General features: G+C 35.4%; 1 protein-coding gene across 2 annotated transcripts in view; it reads right to left on the minus strand.

Annotated features, from left to right (window-relative positions):
• LOC121739174 (arf-GAP with dual PH domain-containing protein 1-like) overlaps window positions 1–19,238 on the minus strand; it is a 42,386-nt gene extending 23,148 nt beyond the window's left edge. For both annotated transcript variants that reach the window (XM_042131522.1, XM_042131523.1), the window contains exon 1: window positions 19,056–19,238. In XM_042131522.1, coding sequence (XP_041987456.1) covers window positions 19,056–19,137 — 82 coding nt within the window. In that variant the 5' untranslated portion in view covers window positions 19,138–19,238. The remainder of the gene's footprint in view (window positions 1–19,055) is intronic.
• Between the last annotated feature and the right edge of the window lie 582 nt (window positions 19,239–19,820).

A 19,820-nucleotide genomic window follows, 5' to 3' on the forward strand; every position in this document is an offset into this window, starting at 1 on the left:
ATCAGTCAGTCACCCTTGAGTTTATATATATATATATATATATATATATATATATATATATATATATATATATATATATATATATATATATATATATATATACACTTTCCTGTCTTAGATATGTCAAAAAATATATGTCTCTAATGTCTAATGTGAGCTATTCCTATCTCTAGTACGGCAAAACCAGAGATAGATCAAATATTGGAACGGCCGTTAATTAATAATATTAAACTTGCCATTTATATGCGAAGTACGCCCATTAACATAATTATGTCAATCTTAATCTATATAGATTAACAGTCGCCAAGTTAACTTTGGGGTGATACACTGATAATAGTAACCTAATCCTATCATTCGTTTCTGTGGACTCTGATGTCAGACTGTCGCCTTTTCAACATCCAAGTCTTGTTATTACAACAAAAAATAGAGCCTAAGTCCCAAGTCCTAACAAATAACATGTTACGACACGACCTGCGAACATATTGTATAGATCAGAGGTTCTCAAAGAGTGCGCCGCGGCGTGGAAACTGGAAAGGCAAGAGGGGCGCGGTGAGTCGATCCTCAATCATTATCCGAAACCACAAATATTATAAAACTAGCTGTCCCGGTGAACTTCGTGTCAATTTAAAACCTTCCCTGGACTTCTACGAATATTTTAAGACTAAAAATCAGCCCAATCCGTTCAGCCGTTTTCGAGTTTTAGCGCGACTAACACATTTGAAAATCCATTTTTATATATAAGATTAATTTATAATTATGTAGAGCTGGTAGATGATTAAATATTTGTCTATTATTATTTAATCTACTATAATCATTAATCATTAAAGGTGTTTATTTATGTATACATATTTTTCTAATAGCTAGGTAGTGTAGGTCGCCGCGCCCGTAATACACAATATAATATTATTGTAACGTGTAACTGCGTCGCAGTCTGAAAAACAGTGTTGCCAACTCCTAGAAGTTCGAGTCGCTAGACTCAACATCAAAAGTCGCTAGCAAGTCGCTAAAATTAATTCCACCAGAAGCGAACGCAGGATTTTGTATGGGAGAGCATGGGCGTACCGAGGGGGGGTCAGGGGTATTCTAGTACTATTCTCTAAAAATTACAAATTAAGAAAATGAACTCTTGCCATTTGTTTGCAATACAACATTTATACAACTAAAAATTATTAATTTTTTTATTCTTTATAAACACCTAGCTTATAAAAAATCTGATTTGCCACCCCAGACTCAGAAAACTAAAAATTAAGAAAACGAACTTTTGCCATTTGTTTGCAATACAATATTTTTACAACTAAAAATTATTATTTTTTTATTCTTTATAAACACCTAGCTTATAAAAAATCTGATTTGCCCCCCCAGACTCAGAACCTGGGTACGCCCATGGGAGAGGCAGAAGAGGTGTGAAAGGTTGTGATAGGTATGTGAAAAAAATTAAAAGTAGGTACATAAGTTATTAGATTCAAATACACATCGTGTAGAACATAGGTACCTACCTAAATTATAAAAAAAATACTTTTAATCTATATATATAAAACTCAAGTCAGGTGACTGACTGATTGACATAGTGATCTATCAACGCGCAGCCCAAACCACTGGACGGATTGGGCTGAAGTTTGGCATGCAGGTAGATGTTATGACGTAGGCATCCGCTAAGAAAGGATTTTGATCAATTCCACCCTCAAGGGGTTAAAATAGGTGATGAAAGTTTGTATATAATAATACTTCTTAACGCGAGCGAAGCCGCGGGCAAAAGCTCTTTAAATTATACAATCATTAAAACAATCACTTATATTAAAAATAGTATAGTAATAAACAAATAAAAATAATCAAAATTACTATAAAAAATATTAAGTAAATCAGTTATATTCATCGTCGTCACTTAATAAGTCAAATAATTCTTCAGTGTCTGAATGCTTTGATTTGAAAACTATCAATTATCATGTCTTTAATTTAATAAGGTTAGGTGCTTTTGTTTTCCTTATTGTATCTCTTGGCAGTCATTGGCACTGTATCGAGTTGACTAAAAATTTATCCAATAATGACTCTAGAACTGATTTTTAATTTACCTATACCTACTACAAAAGTCGCTAGATAAGTCGCTGAACTAGTATTTTTGTCGTCAAAACTTTTTTTGAAGTCGCTAAGACTTAAGCAAAAGTCGTCATTTCTAGCGACAAAGTCGCTAAATTGCTTATTTTCCTGTTCTGAGCTAAATTGGCAACATTGCTGAAAAAGATGGAATAAGCGATTGGCATAAATAAACATGATTATGAAAACTAGCCCATTTTAAACTAGCGATCCTCGTCATCTTTTGTCTCATCTGCGTCATGTGTTTGTAAAACCACAAGCATGACGCTCCACATAACACATTCAACTTATTTTCGATTGGTAGCAATTCTTACTACAATAGCCATTGTATATTGCGTGGGTATACGTAGGTCTTACGCAAAGTGACGTCACATAACGTCAACAGAAAATGATCATTACACCACAAGTCCATGACTATACTAATGCTCGACAAGTGTTTTTCTATGGAAATTACAGCTAGTACAGCTATTGTTCCGACTTTTAGCAGAATAGCGGCGTATGTAGGTACTTTATCTTATATTGTACTCCATAGATGACGCCGTCCGTTGTGCCAAGATTCGTTAATCGCAAGAGAACCGTACACGTTTTCCGGGATAAAATGGCCCATACTGCGTACATTATCTGTCAAAATCTTCATCATAGGCCAATTACAATATGGGCTTTGTCAAGTAAATAATATTCGCCGCTGAGTGCGGCCGTGAATCTAAAATAAGAAGTTTAAAGCACAAGTGACCATAAAAAGTCCGAGCTACTTCCAACTCTCATAATATTATCATAATTCGATGAAAACAATATACTCAGTTTGTTTTTGGCTACCGCACCTTTGAGAATTGTTTAGAATTGTAAATTTAGTCTAAAAATAGTTGCAGTCTACGTATACAGGAAAATGGAGTGAACAATATTCATTAATGGTATAGTAAATTAGTCAGTTTTAGCTATTTTCGTTTTTCATATTTTTATTCGTCCTCCGAATTCCGATTCTAGGTACTTACTATTTTGCGTGGCTTTGACTTTCGGTCATTGCAACTTTGTGCTGTCTCCCGCTTTGTATGGGGAGGGAAATTGGAATTTTTCCTACTTTTCCTGTTTTGTTCTGATTAATTTAGTTGCCCAAGACAGCTTTAGCATGACCCTCGGGCTCCCTGAGATCATTATATCATTTTCGTGGTTGGACACTGCTGTCGATCTTGGCGACACAGGAGATACAGTGGTGGGATTGTGTGGTGCCGTGGGCCATTGCCCCATTGGCCAACTCAAATATATTTTATACCCGATGCGAAGCTAGGGCGGGTCGCTAGTATTATATACTTACGTACAAAAATTCACTGCAAAATGTTTACATACTTACCAAAAAACATGAACGATTACAATTTAGTAAGTATGTAAATATTGTAATCGTTCATATTATTGGTATGTAAATATTTTGCAGTGAATCATTGTACAGGAACCTAGGTAATTACTATCTCAAGCTGAATAATAACTCAAATATGGCAAATATTCTCGTATGGGAAATGATCTTGGTATTACGTTTGTATGAAAATTGTGATGGCACCCGGACTCTTAATTTTCAAGTACAAGTACAAAAAAAATTATCCGTCAAACAAACCACTTACTTTTAGAGTTTTGCCCAAACTCAAATCAGAACGTGCTTACAATAATTTCAACTCTACATAATATATTTTATTGGACACATACACTACACATCATAAAAAATTATGTCACACGATTTTCATGATTTTTAGACCTTCCCCCCCTTGTCACCCTTGGTCCCATTTGTGAGACCCCCCTTCTCTATTTATCTCACGGTCCTTATCCATGTCACTCTTCATCAACCCCCTGTAGGTGTGACATACTTTATGATTGAACCTCTTTGATTTGTTACAGGATGTATGTTATGTATTGTATAGTGTATACTCATAGTAACTTATTATCTATATGCTTAGTAGTGTCCGACCGAAGCGTCGGCTTCGGCTTCGGCGGCCGAAGCCTTCGGCCAAAAAAACCACCTTCGGCGAAACCTTCGGCTTCGGCCTAAAACCCGGCCGAAGCCGAAGCTTTGCCGAAGGTCCGTACAGCCATCGAAATTGAACGAAAGACTGAGTGAGTCGTGAGAGAGCGACAGACCGGTCGTGTATGCGGAGGCCACTCGGAGTCACTGTCAAATACAATAAACAAACATTAACTTCTTATTAAATCATTTAATTTTTTATTAAGAAGTTAGTGTTTGTTTTTTTATTTTTTAGTCTAGTTTCGGTCTAGTCGAGTAAAACAAAGACTGATTGATTGGTCTAATTATTGTTATTTGTGAAATAATAAAGAAATTATTATTTTTTACAATAGTACAGTCAATAAAGTAGTTGTAGAATGCGTGAGTGGGAACCTCAGAGATTTCTGCTGGAACTTATTCAGGGTGCTTAGGAACAAAACCTACTAAAAGTCCTTAAGTCTAGGAGGTGAGCAGGAGTGAGGGGAGGGTGACAAAATTCTAAATTTTTGTTTTTTTGGCTAATAACTAAAATACGATGCGTTGTAGCAAAAATGTTCTACAATGAAAAAAAAAACTTATTAAATTCTCTATAATTTTGATTCTACACGCATTTTCCGAATTCTCATCCTTTTTTGAACTACACGCTCAGAAAAAGTGAAAATAAAAAGTGTTTTATTTTTAAATATTCCTTTCTAATTCTGTTTGAATAGTAGCTTTACCGCTTCTATGCTTCGTTCAGTAAGTGAGATGCCTATAAGCACATCCGCCCATCCCCTCATTACACCCCTTGACACGGCAACGCACCAGTAGCACCCCTGGTGTTACAGACGACGCAAGGCATTACGGTAAAAAGTTTCCATCAGTTGGAACTTACACTAATTGTTAGCCTGCTTAGTTAAATGTATAAAAAAACATTCGGGAATGGGCTGACCCCTCAAGAGTGGGGGTGGAAAATGTAGGTAATTTCTTGACGCCAAGGACAATAGGCGACTTACCAGCGCCTGAGGCTTCACTAAAACAATAATATATTTTGTCACTGTACCAGGGATTGTAGCAGCGGCTAATGTAGATGCCTGAGAGCAATTCCGAAACTTCCAGCGCGTGTAGTTAAAAAAACGGATGAGAATTTGGAAAAACTTCGGCTTCGGCTTCGGCCGAAGGTTGTGGCAATTGCCGATTAATCGGCTTCGGCTTCGACCAAAATTAGATCTTCGGTCGGACAATGCTTAGGGGCAGTATCTGTCCTTTCGATTTATTAAATTATAAACCGGTCGCGGAATGTGGAGATAAATGAACGCGAAAATCACAACATCCTATTCACATAAAATTGTACAAACAAAACTTTTTGGATTACAAGGTCAAGTCGAAACTTTTGGTCTTTAGGAAATTTACCGAAAAATGTTGAGAGCATTTTATGCGGTGGCCGGTGAAACAAAGAGATGTTTTGGCACTTGGCAGCTTATGTTATATTATATCTGTGTGTGTAGCGACCGATACGATTTTATTTTTAAGTATAATAATATTATCCTGCTACCCTTAAACCTATACCTCCATGCTAATATTATAATTACTCATACTATTCAGTATTCTAATAGTTCTTATGAAAAAAATCGGACAAGTGTGAGTCAGACAAGCGCACGAAGGGTTCCGTACCGTTGTAGAGCAAAAATAGACAAAAAATATTTTTTTTTGTGAGCCCCCCTTAATTTTTTATTTTATTATTATTATTACTAATTATTGAAGTATAATTATTAAGGCTTTTGTGAAAGTATCAAGTTCCTACTTGTTGCCATTATTGATATCAAGCAATAAAGGCCAAAAAATCACGTTTATTGTATACGGGGAACCCCGCTTAAATATTAATTTTATTTTGATTTTAGTATTTGTTGTTATGGCGGTAATAGATTTACACAATCTGTAAAAATTTCAGAAGCCTAGCTATAGCGGTTCTTGAGATACATCCTGGAGACAGACAGACGGACGGACGGACGGACGGACGGACGGACGGACGGACGGACGGACGGACGGACGGACGGACGGACGGACGGACGGACGGACGGACGGACAGACGGACAGACGGACAGACGGACTGACGGACAGACGGACAGACGGACAGACCCTTTGGGTACGGAACCCTAAAAATGAAAGATTCCCAGCCTTCGGCGCTATAATAAACGAATTTCGATGCAAGCAAAGTTGCGGAAAACATTCTGTTAATAATAATTTGTTTACCTATAGTCGAGTTATAATATTTATCTTTTGTCTATTTCGCTAAGATTTTTATCAGCAATGATAACAAATTGTGGGAATTGTAAACAACAATTTTCATGGACATATAATATTACGAGCTTTTGCCCGCGGCTTCGCTCGCGTTAAGAAGTATTATTATATACAAACTTTCATCCCCTATTTGAACCCCTTGGGGTTGGAATTTATCAAAATCCTTTCTTAGCGGATGCCTACGTCATAACATCTATCTGCATGCAAAATTTCAGCCCGATCCGTCCAGTGGTTTGGGCTGTGCGTTGATAGATCACTATGTCAATCAGTCAGTCACCTTTGAGTTTTATATATATAGATTAATACGTATAACGTACATAGTACCACAGAATATATATTAGTTAGTAGTACATATAAAACTCGAAGGTGACTGACTGATTGACAGAGTGATCTATCAACGCACAGCCCAAACCACTGGACGGATCGGGCTGAAATTTGGCATGCAGGTAGATGTTATCTCGAACATATATAGTCTTTCTAGGAAAACAAAATAATACTTATATCTTCTTTATTCTTGGAAATCTATATTGTTACTCTATTGTTGTCGCGGTCACCGGTGTCCTTACGGCTTGATAGGTTTATTTAATATAAGTATATTCATTATTTTGTTATAATATTTAAATTATTGTTACTTAATAAAATGTTTAAAAAATTATTGTAATTTTTATAATATTATGTACTTAAATATAAATGAGGCAAAATAAATAAATAAAATTATATACGATGGCCCAACGAGGCCTGAATTGGGCCATCGCATAGTATAATCGTCAACCGTATACCACGAGTAAATCAATAGAAATTCGTGCGCCATCATACACCCCGTCTACACAATGGATGGCGATGGCTTGTAGTGGTGGTAACTGGTAGTGGGCCAGCATGGTCCATTGTGAAGAGGCACCTTTAGATTGTCTCGTCTACTGAAAACTAAATTGTCTTCTCTTTACCTCCTGTCAGAATTATTCTGACTTCTATAATCCATACAGTTAATATAAATGCGAAAGTCTGTCGGTTTACTCTGTCTGTCTGTCTGTTACCTCTTCACGCCCAAACCGCTCAAGCGATTTTGCTGAAATTGAACACGGATATGCTTTGAGTCCCGGGAAAGGACACACGATACTTTTTATCCCGGAAAAATGTACGTTTTCCGCGCTATGAACGAATTTTGGCGCGACGGAGTTGCGGGCGTCTAGTGTAAACATAATTGGACTATCGAAATCGGCCTAATTGATATTCCCACGTAAGAGACCAACATGAATCAGTGTTATTAACGATCTCTGCGGTGGTCATACGAAAATAGAGAACACACGGACTTCGTAAACAATACTACACCGACAGTACGTCATACGACGCGCATGTGAGTGTGTGTGTGTGTATGTGAGTGCAGCTGTTGAACATTTAATAATAATGAAATAGAGGTGTATGAAATAGGATGCGCAGGCGCAGCCAGGCAGGATAAAACTCTAAATATTGATACTAATGTTATTTAAAATGTAAAAGTGTGTCTGTCTGACCTCTTCACGCCCAAGCCACTGAACCGATTTCGCTGGGTATGGAGATGGAGATACTTTGAGTCCTGGGAAAGGACATAGGATACTTTTTAATTTTGAAAGTAAGATTCGACCATGACCGTGCTTCAATATGTAGACTGTAGAGTCAAGAAGCGTTGGACATTTTTTTATAGAAATATTTATTGCTGGATTTTAATTTTATAATTTATTAATATTATTAGACATCGTTTTATTTACTTTAACTTTGTATTACATAATAAAAAAATTAAAAGAAAGGTTTCAAGGAATGATGCTTTTATCTAGAATCGCGGCCGTTTGGCTCTGCATTCGAATTTAGAGTGATGTTTTTTTTAATGAAATAAGGGAGCAACCGAGCAAACGGGTCACCTGATGGAAAGCAACTTCCGTCGCCCTTGGACACTCGCAGCATCAGAAGAGCTGCAGGTGCGTTGCCGGCCTTTTAAGAGGGAATAGGGTAATAGGGAAGGGAAGGGAATAGGGGAGGGTAGGGAAGGGAATAGGGTAGGGGATTGGGCCTCCGGTAAACTCACTCACTCGGCGAAACACAGCGCAAGCGCTGTTTCACGCCGGTTTTGTGTGAGAACGTGGTATTTCTGCGAAATATTCAAAACTAGATGACGCCCGCAACTCCTTTGCGCCAAAATTCGTTTCCCGGGACTCGAAGTATTTCCATACTAAGTATCACCCCCCCCCCCCCCCCCCCCCCCCCCCCCACGCCGCTACTGCAAATATCAAAATCCGCCCCGACTCCAGCGGTTCGAGCGTGAAGAGGTAACAGACTGACAGGCACTCTTTCGCATTTTATAATATCGCCACCTTGGGGAAGAAAGGTCGTAAAAACCAAAACCCGACTTTACAGGAGAAGCAAAAAACAAAAATTTTAAAAATAAATCAGCTGTAAATTTTTTGTTTTCTAATATTATTTAGCCCAATTATGTGAGATATATTATTTTTTTATGGCCCATCGAATGGTAAACCTTATTTTAATGTCCATTGCTTACTTTAGAAGTAAGCGTGGAATTACGACCCAATTTTTTCGTAAAAATGGTTTATACGCCCCATGGTTTTTTAAGATATTTCATACATATGAGTCGTAACTAAATGAACTTTTCTGTTGTTGGGCGTAAAAACCACGACTACAAAATAGAGGGAGTCGTACAATCAGTAAAAAGGAACGTCGAGAGTCGTAACTGCTATAACTTTACCTACTTCACTATAAGTTTGGGTAACAAAAACCATCTTGCGTAGGTGAAATAAATTTAATTACATAAAATTTATCCAGTTTTATTTATAAAGTGATGTTTATTAGTGTTTATTGATAAGTAACTATAGAATTTCCAAATTAAACTGTAGAAAAATTGAAAATTTCTTTGTTAAAAAAAGTGAATACAATGTTGAAAGTAACTTAAAAAAACAAAACTTTAGAAGGTTACAGGCTTACATCTTATATATGTCGCAGTCGACTGGTTAAAAAAGCCATTCAGCTAGCCATTTGACTGCACAACGCCATTCAATCACACAGCTATACGTCGTTTAGCCGACTTGTTGGCGGCAGCGTTCAACACTACAGCTGGATAACGCTTAGCCAACAGGTTAAACGCAGCCATCTTCGCGGTTAAAATTTGGGTCTTTTTTAATTTCTATGGCCTCGTCTATCATTCTTGGAAGGTATCTTGCTTCTTTTGCAAGTATTTGCTTATCGAATTGTATGTAGTGGCGAGGTTGATCCAGTGTGTGTTCACAAATTGCGGACTTGGTGTTCCTACGGTGTTTGACATCTGCAATGTATTCCATGATACGGATATTGACGGCTCTTTTGCCCTATATAATATATTTGCTCTATATAAGAGAGGCCACAGTCACAGTCAAGTTTGTAGTTTCCTGCATCTTGAAGGGGTAAGATGAATTTCACTGATGGTAAACATTGGCTGATCTTTTTGGGCGGCTTAAAGTTTGTTTTTAGCTTTCCTTAGAATATAGCTAACTTTATCAGTGACTCCCTTTATAAATGGTAACGCTGCAGGTAATTTCTCCACAGTTGCCGGCTCCACTCGGTTGCTGCTCTGTCTGCGTGGTATCCGAAGCAAGAATTTAAGCAAATTGGGGCATAAAAGCCATGTAGTCCCGGCTTACGTTCGATACGACCATTATATACGAACGCTAAGTTTGTAAAAGTTTTTAAAGTTAGTAAATTTCAATTGGATAGCTAATAATATTATTATAATATTATTTTACTAATGATTCTTACGAAACAAAATAGAAAAAATAAGAAAGTAAGTGTTTGATTTCTCAAATTTAACAGAGATTGGAGCACGCTTCTTCTTTTAAGTAAATAATCAATCATCGCAATAACATCGCTTATCAGTTATCAATTATCATACAATAACAGAATATAAATTGCACTTTTTATTATTGTGCACTTTTGTAGCTACAATTTCTTATTAAACAATCACACCACAACCTAAACAATGTCACTATCTGTTTATTATGTTTACATCCAGACCATGCCGGCCGACACCTTGAAAACGATCTACGATTTTTTTTATATAAAAAAATTTAATGGTGATAAAAGACAGTTCCACCTCGCGAGTGCATTTTAAATAGGTGTATTATACTTTAGCACTAGTACATATTCTTTGAATGATGGGCGTATATACCAAATTCTACTAACCATATGGCTGTAAATCAAAAGTGTACCAAACTTTGGTTTTTACGACCAATCACCATTTTTTACTTTGTTAATTGAAAAAACACCTAGATTGCTCCAAACTTACTATCTTTTACGACCCTTATTCACAGGAATAATATATTTTTTGGTTCTTACACCGTAAATTCCCACAAAAAGCCTGTTTAGACGCTGAAATCACGTGGGTCGTAAAAGCCTCTGTTATGCGAATTGACAAAAGTTATATACACCAATCGATAGAGCGGAAAATTTTAAGTAAGACTGCATTCATAACTCATTTTCGTCAAAATGGCTTTTACGACCTTTCTTCCCCAAGGTGGCGATATTAGTATAAATTTTCTCTTTCTTCAAAGAGTTTATGTAAATACTAGCTGTTGCCCACGACTTCGTCCGCGTCAGCCTCTTTTTTATTATCTTTGTTAACATTTTGATAACAAAGATACTAAAAAGGTGAAAATTTTTCCCCTTTTTTAAGGTTCCTTACCCAAATGGCAAAAATGGAAACTTATTACAAATTACTGATATTATTAATTATATTTATCACAGACCACAAACACGGGTCAAAGGGTCGCATTACAATTAACACTGTATATTATATCATTACAAATCAATATTATGTAATTATGTATTATCTAACTGTAACGAAATATTCTGCGGTTTTGCCTGCGTACAACTTATTTAGTCACTTCAATAAAATAAAATGGCATGCATTTAAATCAATATCTATATATTCCCTTTTTTCGATCAAAATATTTGAAAGTCTCACCAAAAATACTGACTTGCACACTAATTATGCACCCTAAATAATGCGAATTAAGCACACTATTTAAACTTATTTGCAAAACTGTTTTACTGAACGAATAACTATTATTAATATAGTAAATCTAACAATTCCTTAGTTCAACAAACATACTACAACTTTTTTAAGGAAAACCATCACCTAAATTACTTTTAGGAACATCATTTATTCTAAATAAAACCCAATTTAATCTGTTATGTTCATATAATTAAGAACACATAAAAATCATCAAGTGCTAACTTAACATAGACTAAACTTTGGCACACTTAATGTTAACTCAGTTTATAAACAATAATAATAAACAATCGGCAAAAAGCGAGCCGGATTCGCGCACAAAGGGTTCCTTACTGATATATTGCAAAATAATTAAGCCTCCAGCTTAGGAATTGCACTCTAGGGGTTGACAAGCTACTAAAGAAAAAAAAAAGAAAAAAAAACAACTGGCTTCAATTATGAGTCGACGGAGCCCCGCTACGCGGGCCTCCTACTTCTGGGTGGTTCACAAAAAATAACCACGATGGCTAAGGCGGGAGCTACGCTGCGCTCCTGCCTTAGCCATCTAACCTAACCCAATCAAGTCGTATTGGGCCAACATTGCTATTAATTATTTAAGAATCATTAATCAATTTATTAACCCATACAATTACAATATAGTAGTGAATTTTGATAATTTTTATCAAGAAACCTTGAATTATATGGTTTTGGAATGATAAAATCTTTTACCATATCTCATCATAATTACCAAAAATCTTTATCGCTAACACAGAAATAGATCAAGATATATCTGTGGTCGCTAAAGAGTAAAGAGCGAGCGCAAAGGAGTGAGGGCGGCGTTAGATGAGGAGGGCCCAACATATTTTTCGGTAAAACAGAGAAACAAAAAGAAAATAAAGTTAGGTTAAAAATATTTTAGTTGCACGATTTGTCAATTTGTAGACTTGTTTTGATAAAAGAAATTGATTTTATTGTGATGCACCTTTCGATATCGTTTTTCGAAATTCCGTAGTAAGATTGTCCAATTTAGAGTGCAAGTTAGTATTTTTGATAAACAATTTAAATTTTAGTTTTACAAATAATATAACCGATATATGAACCATATTTTTGGTGTGAATTCGGTTATAAAGGTCGTCTCGTTTTGTATGACGTTTAAGTTTTTTTTGAAGGACATGTTCAGTTAATCAATTGTTTTTATTTTATCAGCATTAGTTTTTCTGGTGTGCATTCAGTTAATTAGCGGAGTTCAGGTAGGGTGCTGAAAAATTATTCTGATGTGCATTTAATAATATCCCAAATAAAATGGGCGAAATACCTTATATGGCAAAACAATGTTTGCCGGGATAACTAGTATTATTATAATTTACTAGCTGTTGCCCGCGACTTCGTCCGCGTTAGTATAGTAGATCACGTCCCAAGTATTATTTATTGTACAAAAATATTCAATGTACAGCATTGACTTTCCTACGATTTTATTATATATAGATGTTCCGCGCTGCTTTGCTTGCGTAATTTAGGAATTTCACGCGACCGTACATTTTTCCGCAAAAAAATCCCCCCGTTTTTTTTCACACTTTACTCTATTTCTTCGCTCTTATTAGTCTTAGCGTGATAAAATATAGCCTATAACCTTCCTCAACAAATAGGCTATCTAACACTGAAAGATTTTTTTTTAAATCAGACCAGTATTTCCTGAGATTAGCGCGTTCAAATAAGCCCTTTCATATAATTTCCCCCGTTTTTTCAACATTTTCCACTATTTCTTCGCTCCTATTAGTTTTAGCGTGATAAAATATAGCCTATAGCCTTCCTCGATCAATGGGCTATCTAACACTGAAAGAATTTTTCAAATCGGACCAGTAGTTCCTGAGATTAGCGGGTTCAAATAAGCCCTTTCAAATAATTTCCCCCCGTTTTTTTTCCACATTTTCCTCTATTTCTTCGTTTCTATTAGTCTTAACGTGATAAAATATAGCCTTTAGCCTTCCTCGATAAATGGGCTATCTAATACTGAAAGAATTTTTCAAATCGGACCAGTAGTTCCTGAGATTAGCGCGTTCAAACAAACAAACAAACAAAGTAACAAACTCTGCAGAATTATAATATTAGTATAGATAAAATTTATATTATATTATTATGCTTAGCAATATTTCTCGGAGTATTTTAAAATTTTAAGTTATGGATTGCCGCAAAGTAACACTAATTGATTCTATTAACTAAGAATTTAAATATTATTGTGTACAAGATAATATTTTGAGCTACCCTCAACTGCAGTTTTTTTTTATCAATTTTTGACTTTAATTGATGATTCAAAATATGAAAAATGTGTAGATTAATTTAATCCTGTTTATAATGATTTAATCATTTTGTATTGATCGCAAATTCGCAATGATGAAAAAGTTTTTTTATTTTATTTAGGAAGCCTTTATAATATTATGTGAGTCTCACTTAAAATGAAATTAATAATTACAGCTACTTTACTTTTTTTTTACTACTATATTATTTAAAATACGTGAAATTTTATTGCCTAAATTAATTATTAAGGTACGAGTTACGACTAAAATGTATTAAATTACTAGTACGGATACGCATCAATCTTCTGAATACTTTTAAGTTTAAAAGTGACGCGTATTGTTAAAAAATAAGTAGTAAAAACACTGACCCAGTATACCCAAATGTTGTAAGTCTACTTATTTTAGTTCATATAATAAGTTACTGTCACCACAATATGAGAAAGTTAAAATTAGGTGTAAGTAAATTAAAATACGCCACCATTCAATTTAATTAGCTTTCCGATGCCTAAAGAGTTCCGTGTGATGATAGGTCAGTTACTGTTATGAACGGGCTTACGGGCCTTCGTTATATAAGACTAGGTTTTTACAACCTAAAGGTGCTCCCTCACCGCGAGCATTCACTTGTATAAATGTAACATTAAGCATGACTGGTGAGTGTGAGACATTTTCAATACTCGGGGACGTGATATTTGGCTTTTATATTAGATGAAAAAAATAATATCAATTGATTACTGAGTAAATGTAGCTTAAAATTAAATTAATAATTATTTTATTCGAAGTGTCTAGGCTGTTGCTAGTCGTCCGGTAATCGGATGAATTATTTTTTTTAATTCATCCGGTAATCGGACGACTAAGATTTATTTTATTCATCCGATTACCGGACGACTAGCAACAGCCTATTTTATTTACCCAACAGGTAGCGGCCGCTTGTAATTAGGCTGCCTTCAAATGCCTACTTGCCTAGCCGTGTAATTTACTTAATGTCCACTGTCCATGATTCATTTATTTAAATAAAGGGATTTTGTAAAAAATTAAGTAAGTACCTAATTTTATTACATAATTATTATAATGAGAATCGAGTACTCTCCTTAAGTATTGAACATGTCTCACCACGGCCCTGTTACGACAAAACAATGCAACCCGAATTACATCTTTAATTGTAACAATATAGTCTAAATTAATCTACTTGATGTAAGCTTTGTATTGACTGAACCCAAAAAATTAAACTGTAATCTGTATCATTACAAGATGCGCTTTGTAATTTGTAATGCCCGGTTTTGTATCATTACAAGGTGAGCATTGTAATGTTCGGTTCTCCTCCCTCACTGATACTCGACTCTGTAACGTTACATTACAAGCGAATATGCTCCCGGTGAGGGAGCACCTTAATCTCCTGCCTCCACAGGAACAATGTTTGAAATTTTTAAGTAACACCGACTCAACTTTCTTAGAACCTAAATCTTTTAATACGATATCAAAAGACAGGAATTTTTGTTTTCGAATTGAAGTAAATTCGACACGCCTCCTTATCAAAATACAGAGTTACTTAATTACATCCGTTGCGCCAAAATTCGTTTATCACTAGGGAACCGTACTTTTTTCTGGGTTAAAAAGTATCCTATGACCTTTTCACGGGACGAAAGGTCATAGGATACTTTTTACTAAAGGTCATAGGATACTTCGAAGTTTCTCCGTACCTTTCGACGAAATCAGTTCAGCTGTTTGTTATTCGCATTTATAATATTAGTATGGATTTTTAGTGTGACAATCATAAAACCCCAAAAAAACAGCTGCGCAATGTTTACACAGACAGAAAATCCGAAAAAACAATGCACTTGTTTAATGTTTATATTTGGTTTATGTAACGGCTAATTTTCCTTCTGAGTCACTGCACAAACTTAGGGTGGCCAGGAAAAACCGCTCTATGAGTCATAGAGAAATCGTTAAGGCACAAGGCCCGCTTAGGTTGTTGCTCAGTCAAAATAATAATACCATCTCTTTCAGACGTATATAAAACGAGAGAGATAAAGATAATCCAATATAAACAAGTATATTTTGGCACGTGGATATATCACTGGCATGTGGTCGTGATCAACAGCTGATATTAGACTTAACTTTGCTATATTTTACTGCGCTAAGACTAATAGGAGCGAAGAAATTGGGGAAAGTGTGAAAAAACGGGAGAAATTATTTAGAATGGCTTTTTGAACGCGCTAATCTCAGGAGCTACTGGTCCGATTTGAAACATTTTTTCAGTGTTAGATAGCCTATCTATCGAGGAAGGCTATAACTTATAAGCTATATTTTATCGCGCTAAGACTAATAGGAGCGAAGAAATGGAGGAAAGTGTGAAAAAAACAGGAGAAATTATTTGGAATGGCTTTTTGAACGCGCTAATCTCAGGAACTACTGGTTCGATTTGAAAAATTATTTCAGTGTTAGATAGCCTATTTGTCGACAAAGGCTATTGGCTATATTTTATCGCGCTAAGACTATGGGAGCTAAGAAGTAGAGGAAAATGTGGAAAAAACGGGAGAAATTATTTGAAATGGCTTATTTGAACGCGCTAATCTCAGGAACTATGGTCCGATTTGAAAAATTCTTTCAGTGTTCGATAGCACATTTATCAAGAAAGGCTATAAGCTATATTTTATCACGTTAAGACTAATAAGAGTGAAGAAATAGAGGGAAAAGTGGAAAAAACGGGGGAAATTATTTAAAAGGGCTTATCTCACGAACTACTAAAGCAATTTTTATGTTATTTGTCACAGATAAGAAATAGACCACGTGAAGGATCATAGGCTATTTTTTGTGAACTAAGTTGTTTGTGAAATATCTAATTTACGCGGGTGAAGCTGCGTGGAACGTTATATTTCGCGTGGTCACGACATCACGCGTAAACGGCTGGACCCATTTTGCTGAAATTTGGTATAAAGATACTTTGAGTCCCGAAAAATAATATAGGATACATTTTGTCCCGGAAAATTTCACGGCTACTGCACAATATACTTTTATGATTTGCGCGTAAACTATTCAATCTATTTTGATGGAATTTGGTATGGAGATACTTTGAGTCTCGAGAAAGGACAAGGAATACTAATTTTGTCCCGGAAAAATGTACGGTTCCCACACAATATACTTTTCTGATTTGCCCGTAAACGACTCAATCGATGTATGGTAACACAACTATAATAATAAACTAAAGTCCACGCGGACGAAGTCGCGGGCAACAGCTAGTATATTATAATATTATCATTTAAGATGTAGACTATTCATAAATAATATTATTTTTCTGAAATAAACTTAATTATGTTCTTATTCCATGTTAATTTTATGTTTCATGGCATTTTAAACAAAAATAAAAAATATTTTAACTATTCGAATTATTCGAAAAATAATTTGGCGAATATTCGAATAAAACGAGTATTCGAATATTCGAATAACATACCCTAATTATAACTAATATATTATATTATACTAATATATTATATAATAATGTCCAATTATTTATCCGATTTATTATATTAAGTTATATTACCTACTTATTAATACAAGGTAAAGTTCACTTTCTTTATTTCAAAAGCTTTGATACTTACGAAATATTTATTATATAATAATATATTCATAATATTATAACTTAAAAGTATAAGTAACTATTTTATGGTTGTCTGGAAGAGACCGCTTAAAGCGGTATAAGACCGCCATTATTTGAGATCTTCCTAAAAATTGTTTCTCTTTCGCATTTTGTATTTTATTATGTGCAAATAATGAGTTCATTATTATTATTATTATTATATTTTATCGTACTAGTTACTAGACAGTAACCAATTATTACGAATTTAACTGGCAGGGTACGATGATTAAAAAATCATTTAGTCTCTTCGATTGTTCATTGCTCTACCATCTCTAAAAAAACCGGCCAAGTGCGTGTCGGGCCACGCGCAATACATAATTATATAGAGTTTAGTAGTACCTACCGCTAGTCATTTTTAATTTTTGTATGGTCAATGATTTTTCATTTATAACGTGTTTTACACTTCGATCAGGTTTTACACTACTAACAACATCATCTCAGTTACTTTCATCGGAAAATGATCTATGAACACTCATAATATTTTTTTACAACCTATCCAACGACACCCCACACGATGGGGTAGACGTGAAAAAAATTTAATCTCGGCTTGATGTGTAGGGAAGGTAATATTTATTAAGACTTCATGTACCATTTTGTCGTCATTAATATGTGCATTCATGCCAAATTACAGCTTTGTAGGTCCTGTCTCTGAGCAAAACCGCGGACAGACAGACAAACGGACAGACAGACCGAAAGTATAAGGGTTACTTGTTGACTACGGAACCCTAAAAACTAAATAATTAACGAAAATATTTTCGGTTTTTAAAAGCTTAAATTATTTTAATTTTAAGGAATGGAGCGGTTCTATTTGCTAATTTTTTAAATATACTATTAATTTTAAACCGGTATTTTCCCGTAATCGTCAATAATAACAGGGTAATAAAATTCTAAAACATGTAAAACCAAGAGTTTGTAATAAAATAATTATATTCTCTACATATTCCAAGTACATAATATTATTGTTATTAATATGTTACATAATTATTAAAGCTCTTGACTTGTTATTTACATCATGTTTTTCTGCACAATCAAAACAACTATGAAAATCAAGAACTTTACATATTTGTTAAATAAAGTATAATATTAAAAGTTAAATGTTATAGTATATAATCATCATATATTTAAATCATTTTTAAATCGATATATAATATGGGATAAATACGAAAAAGGTGTTAGTTGAAGAATACAACATTTTACAATCATCTCTATTATTTTCATACTAACATTTTAATAAAAAATAATATCAGGAACTCTTCATGTATAGATAAATACGAAAAATATACTATTATTCCGATCACAACAAGTATTGCACAACCATCTCTATTATTTTCATGGCGGTGTTTTGATATAGAATCTCAAGAACTCTACATATTTAACCGATACCGCAGCCCCCGCTCTACATTCTGTATGGTGTCGGGTGATAAAGTGTAAGGTTAAGTCTTATTGAGTTATTGGACAAATACGAAAAACGCTTTCACGACCACGCTTCGGCCGCATACAATTTTAAATTGACACAGCACTTCCTGCTACACTCCGCACATATTGGCTTAGGTACCTACTCTACTACTCAGTAAATTCGTTTCATCTCATCATTTCGTGAACTCGGGAGTCGGGACAGATGATTTGTTTTCATTAAAATCATTTTACGCTGAGGTCACTGAACTGGCGAGCATGGACGCACTACGCCCCCCCTGCCTGTTCACCCCAAGGAAATAACACGCTTTACGAGATACGTGAACCACTAGAGACACTCGGACATACCCTCTGCTCCGCAGTCGGCGCACACATTATTCCCGGGTTTCTTTAGCAACTCCTGCAGTATCTTCTGGTTGTGGTCGACCATCGTGAAACTTTAGCATCAATAGTGATGAAACACGCTTGACGCTACCAGCGTACAGCTAAAACAACGCACGCCGTGAACGCGTCGCCCGCCACTGCGCGAGGGAGCGCGCGACACTTCGACCGACGCGCCTCGCCTCAACGAGCACCATTACGTACGGCCCGATCTCCCGTCCCGCTCCCTCGCGGCGTCTGCGACGGGTGCGAATGAAACAAAAACACAGGTCTAGTTTCGGTATATGAATGAAATCAGTGAGTAGTGAAATATACGAATATAGGTATCTGTGCAGACTGTAGTGGATGTCTCGTAAAAGTTTTGTTTGTATGTGTGTATGGCGTAGTACGTGACGCGACGTAACACAAGTGCCGACCGTCGCCGTCTCGCGTAGATATGTAGGCATATTATAGAGCTCAGAATGTTTGTCGAGACATCATTAGTGCACCGACACAATACATCATTGCAATTTTATTTTAAATCAATTCTTAGTAAAGTAAAATGAAATGTGCCATAGAATAATAGCTGCAGGTAGAGTAAGAAACTCAGAAATGAGGAATCTCTACATATCTTTTTGCATTCGATGAAAATCTTCATATTATAATAATATGTAGAGTTGAGAGTTCGCACTTCGCAGATTCAAGATGCTTCCACCACGATTGTCGATTGTTGATTACTTTTTACTAAGAATA

The sequence above is a fragment of the Aricia agestis genome, chromosome Z, assembly GCF_905147365.1.
Source record: "Aricia agestis chromosome Z, ilAriAges1.1, whole genome shotgun sequence".
Lineage (NCBI taxonomy): Eukaryota > Metazoa > Arthropoda > Insecta > Lepidoptera > Lycaenidae > Aricia > Aricia agestis.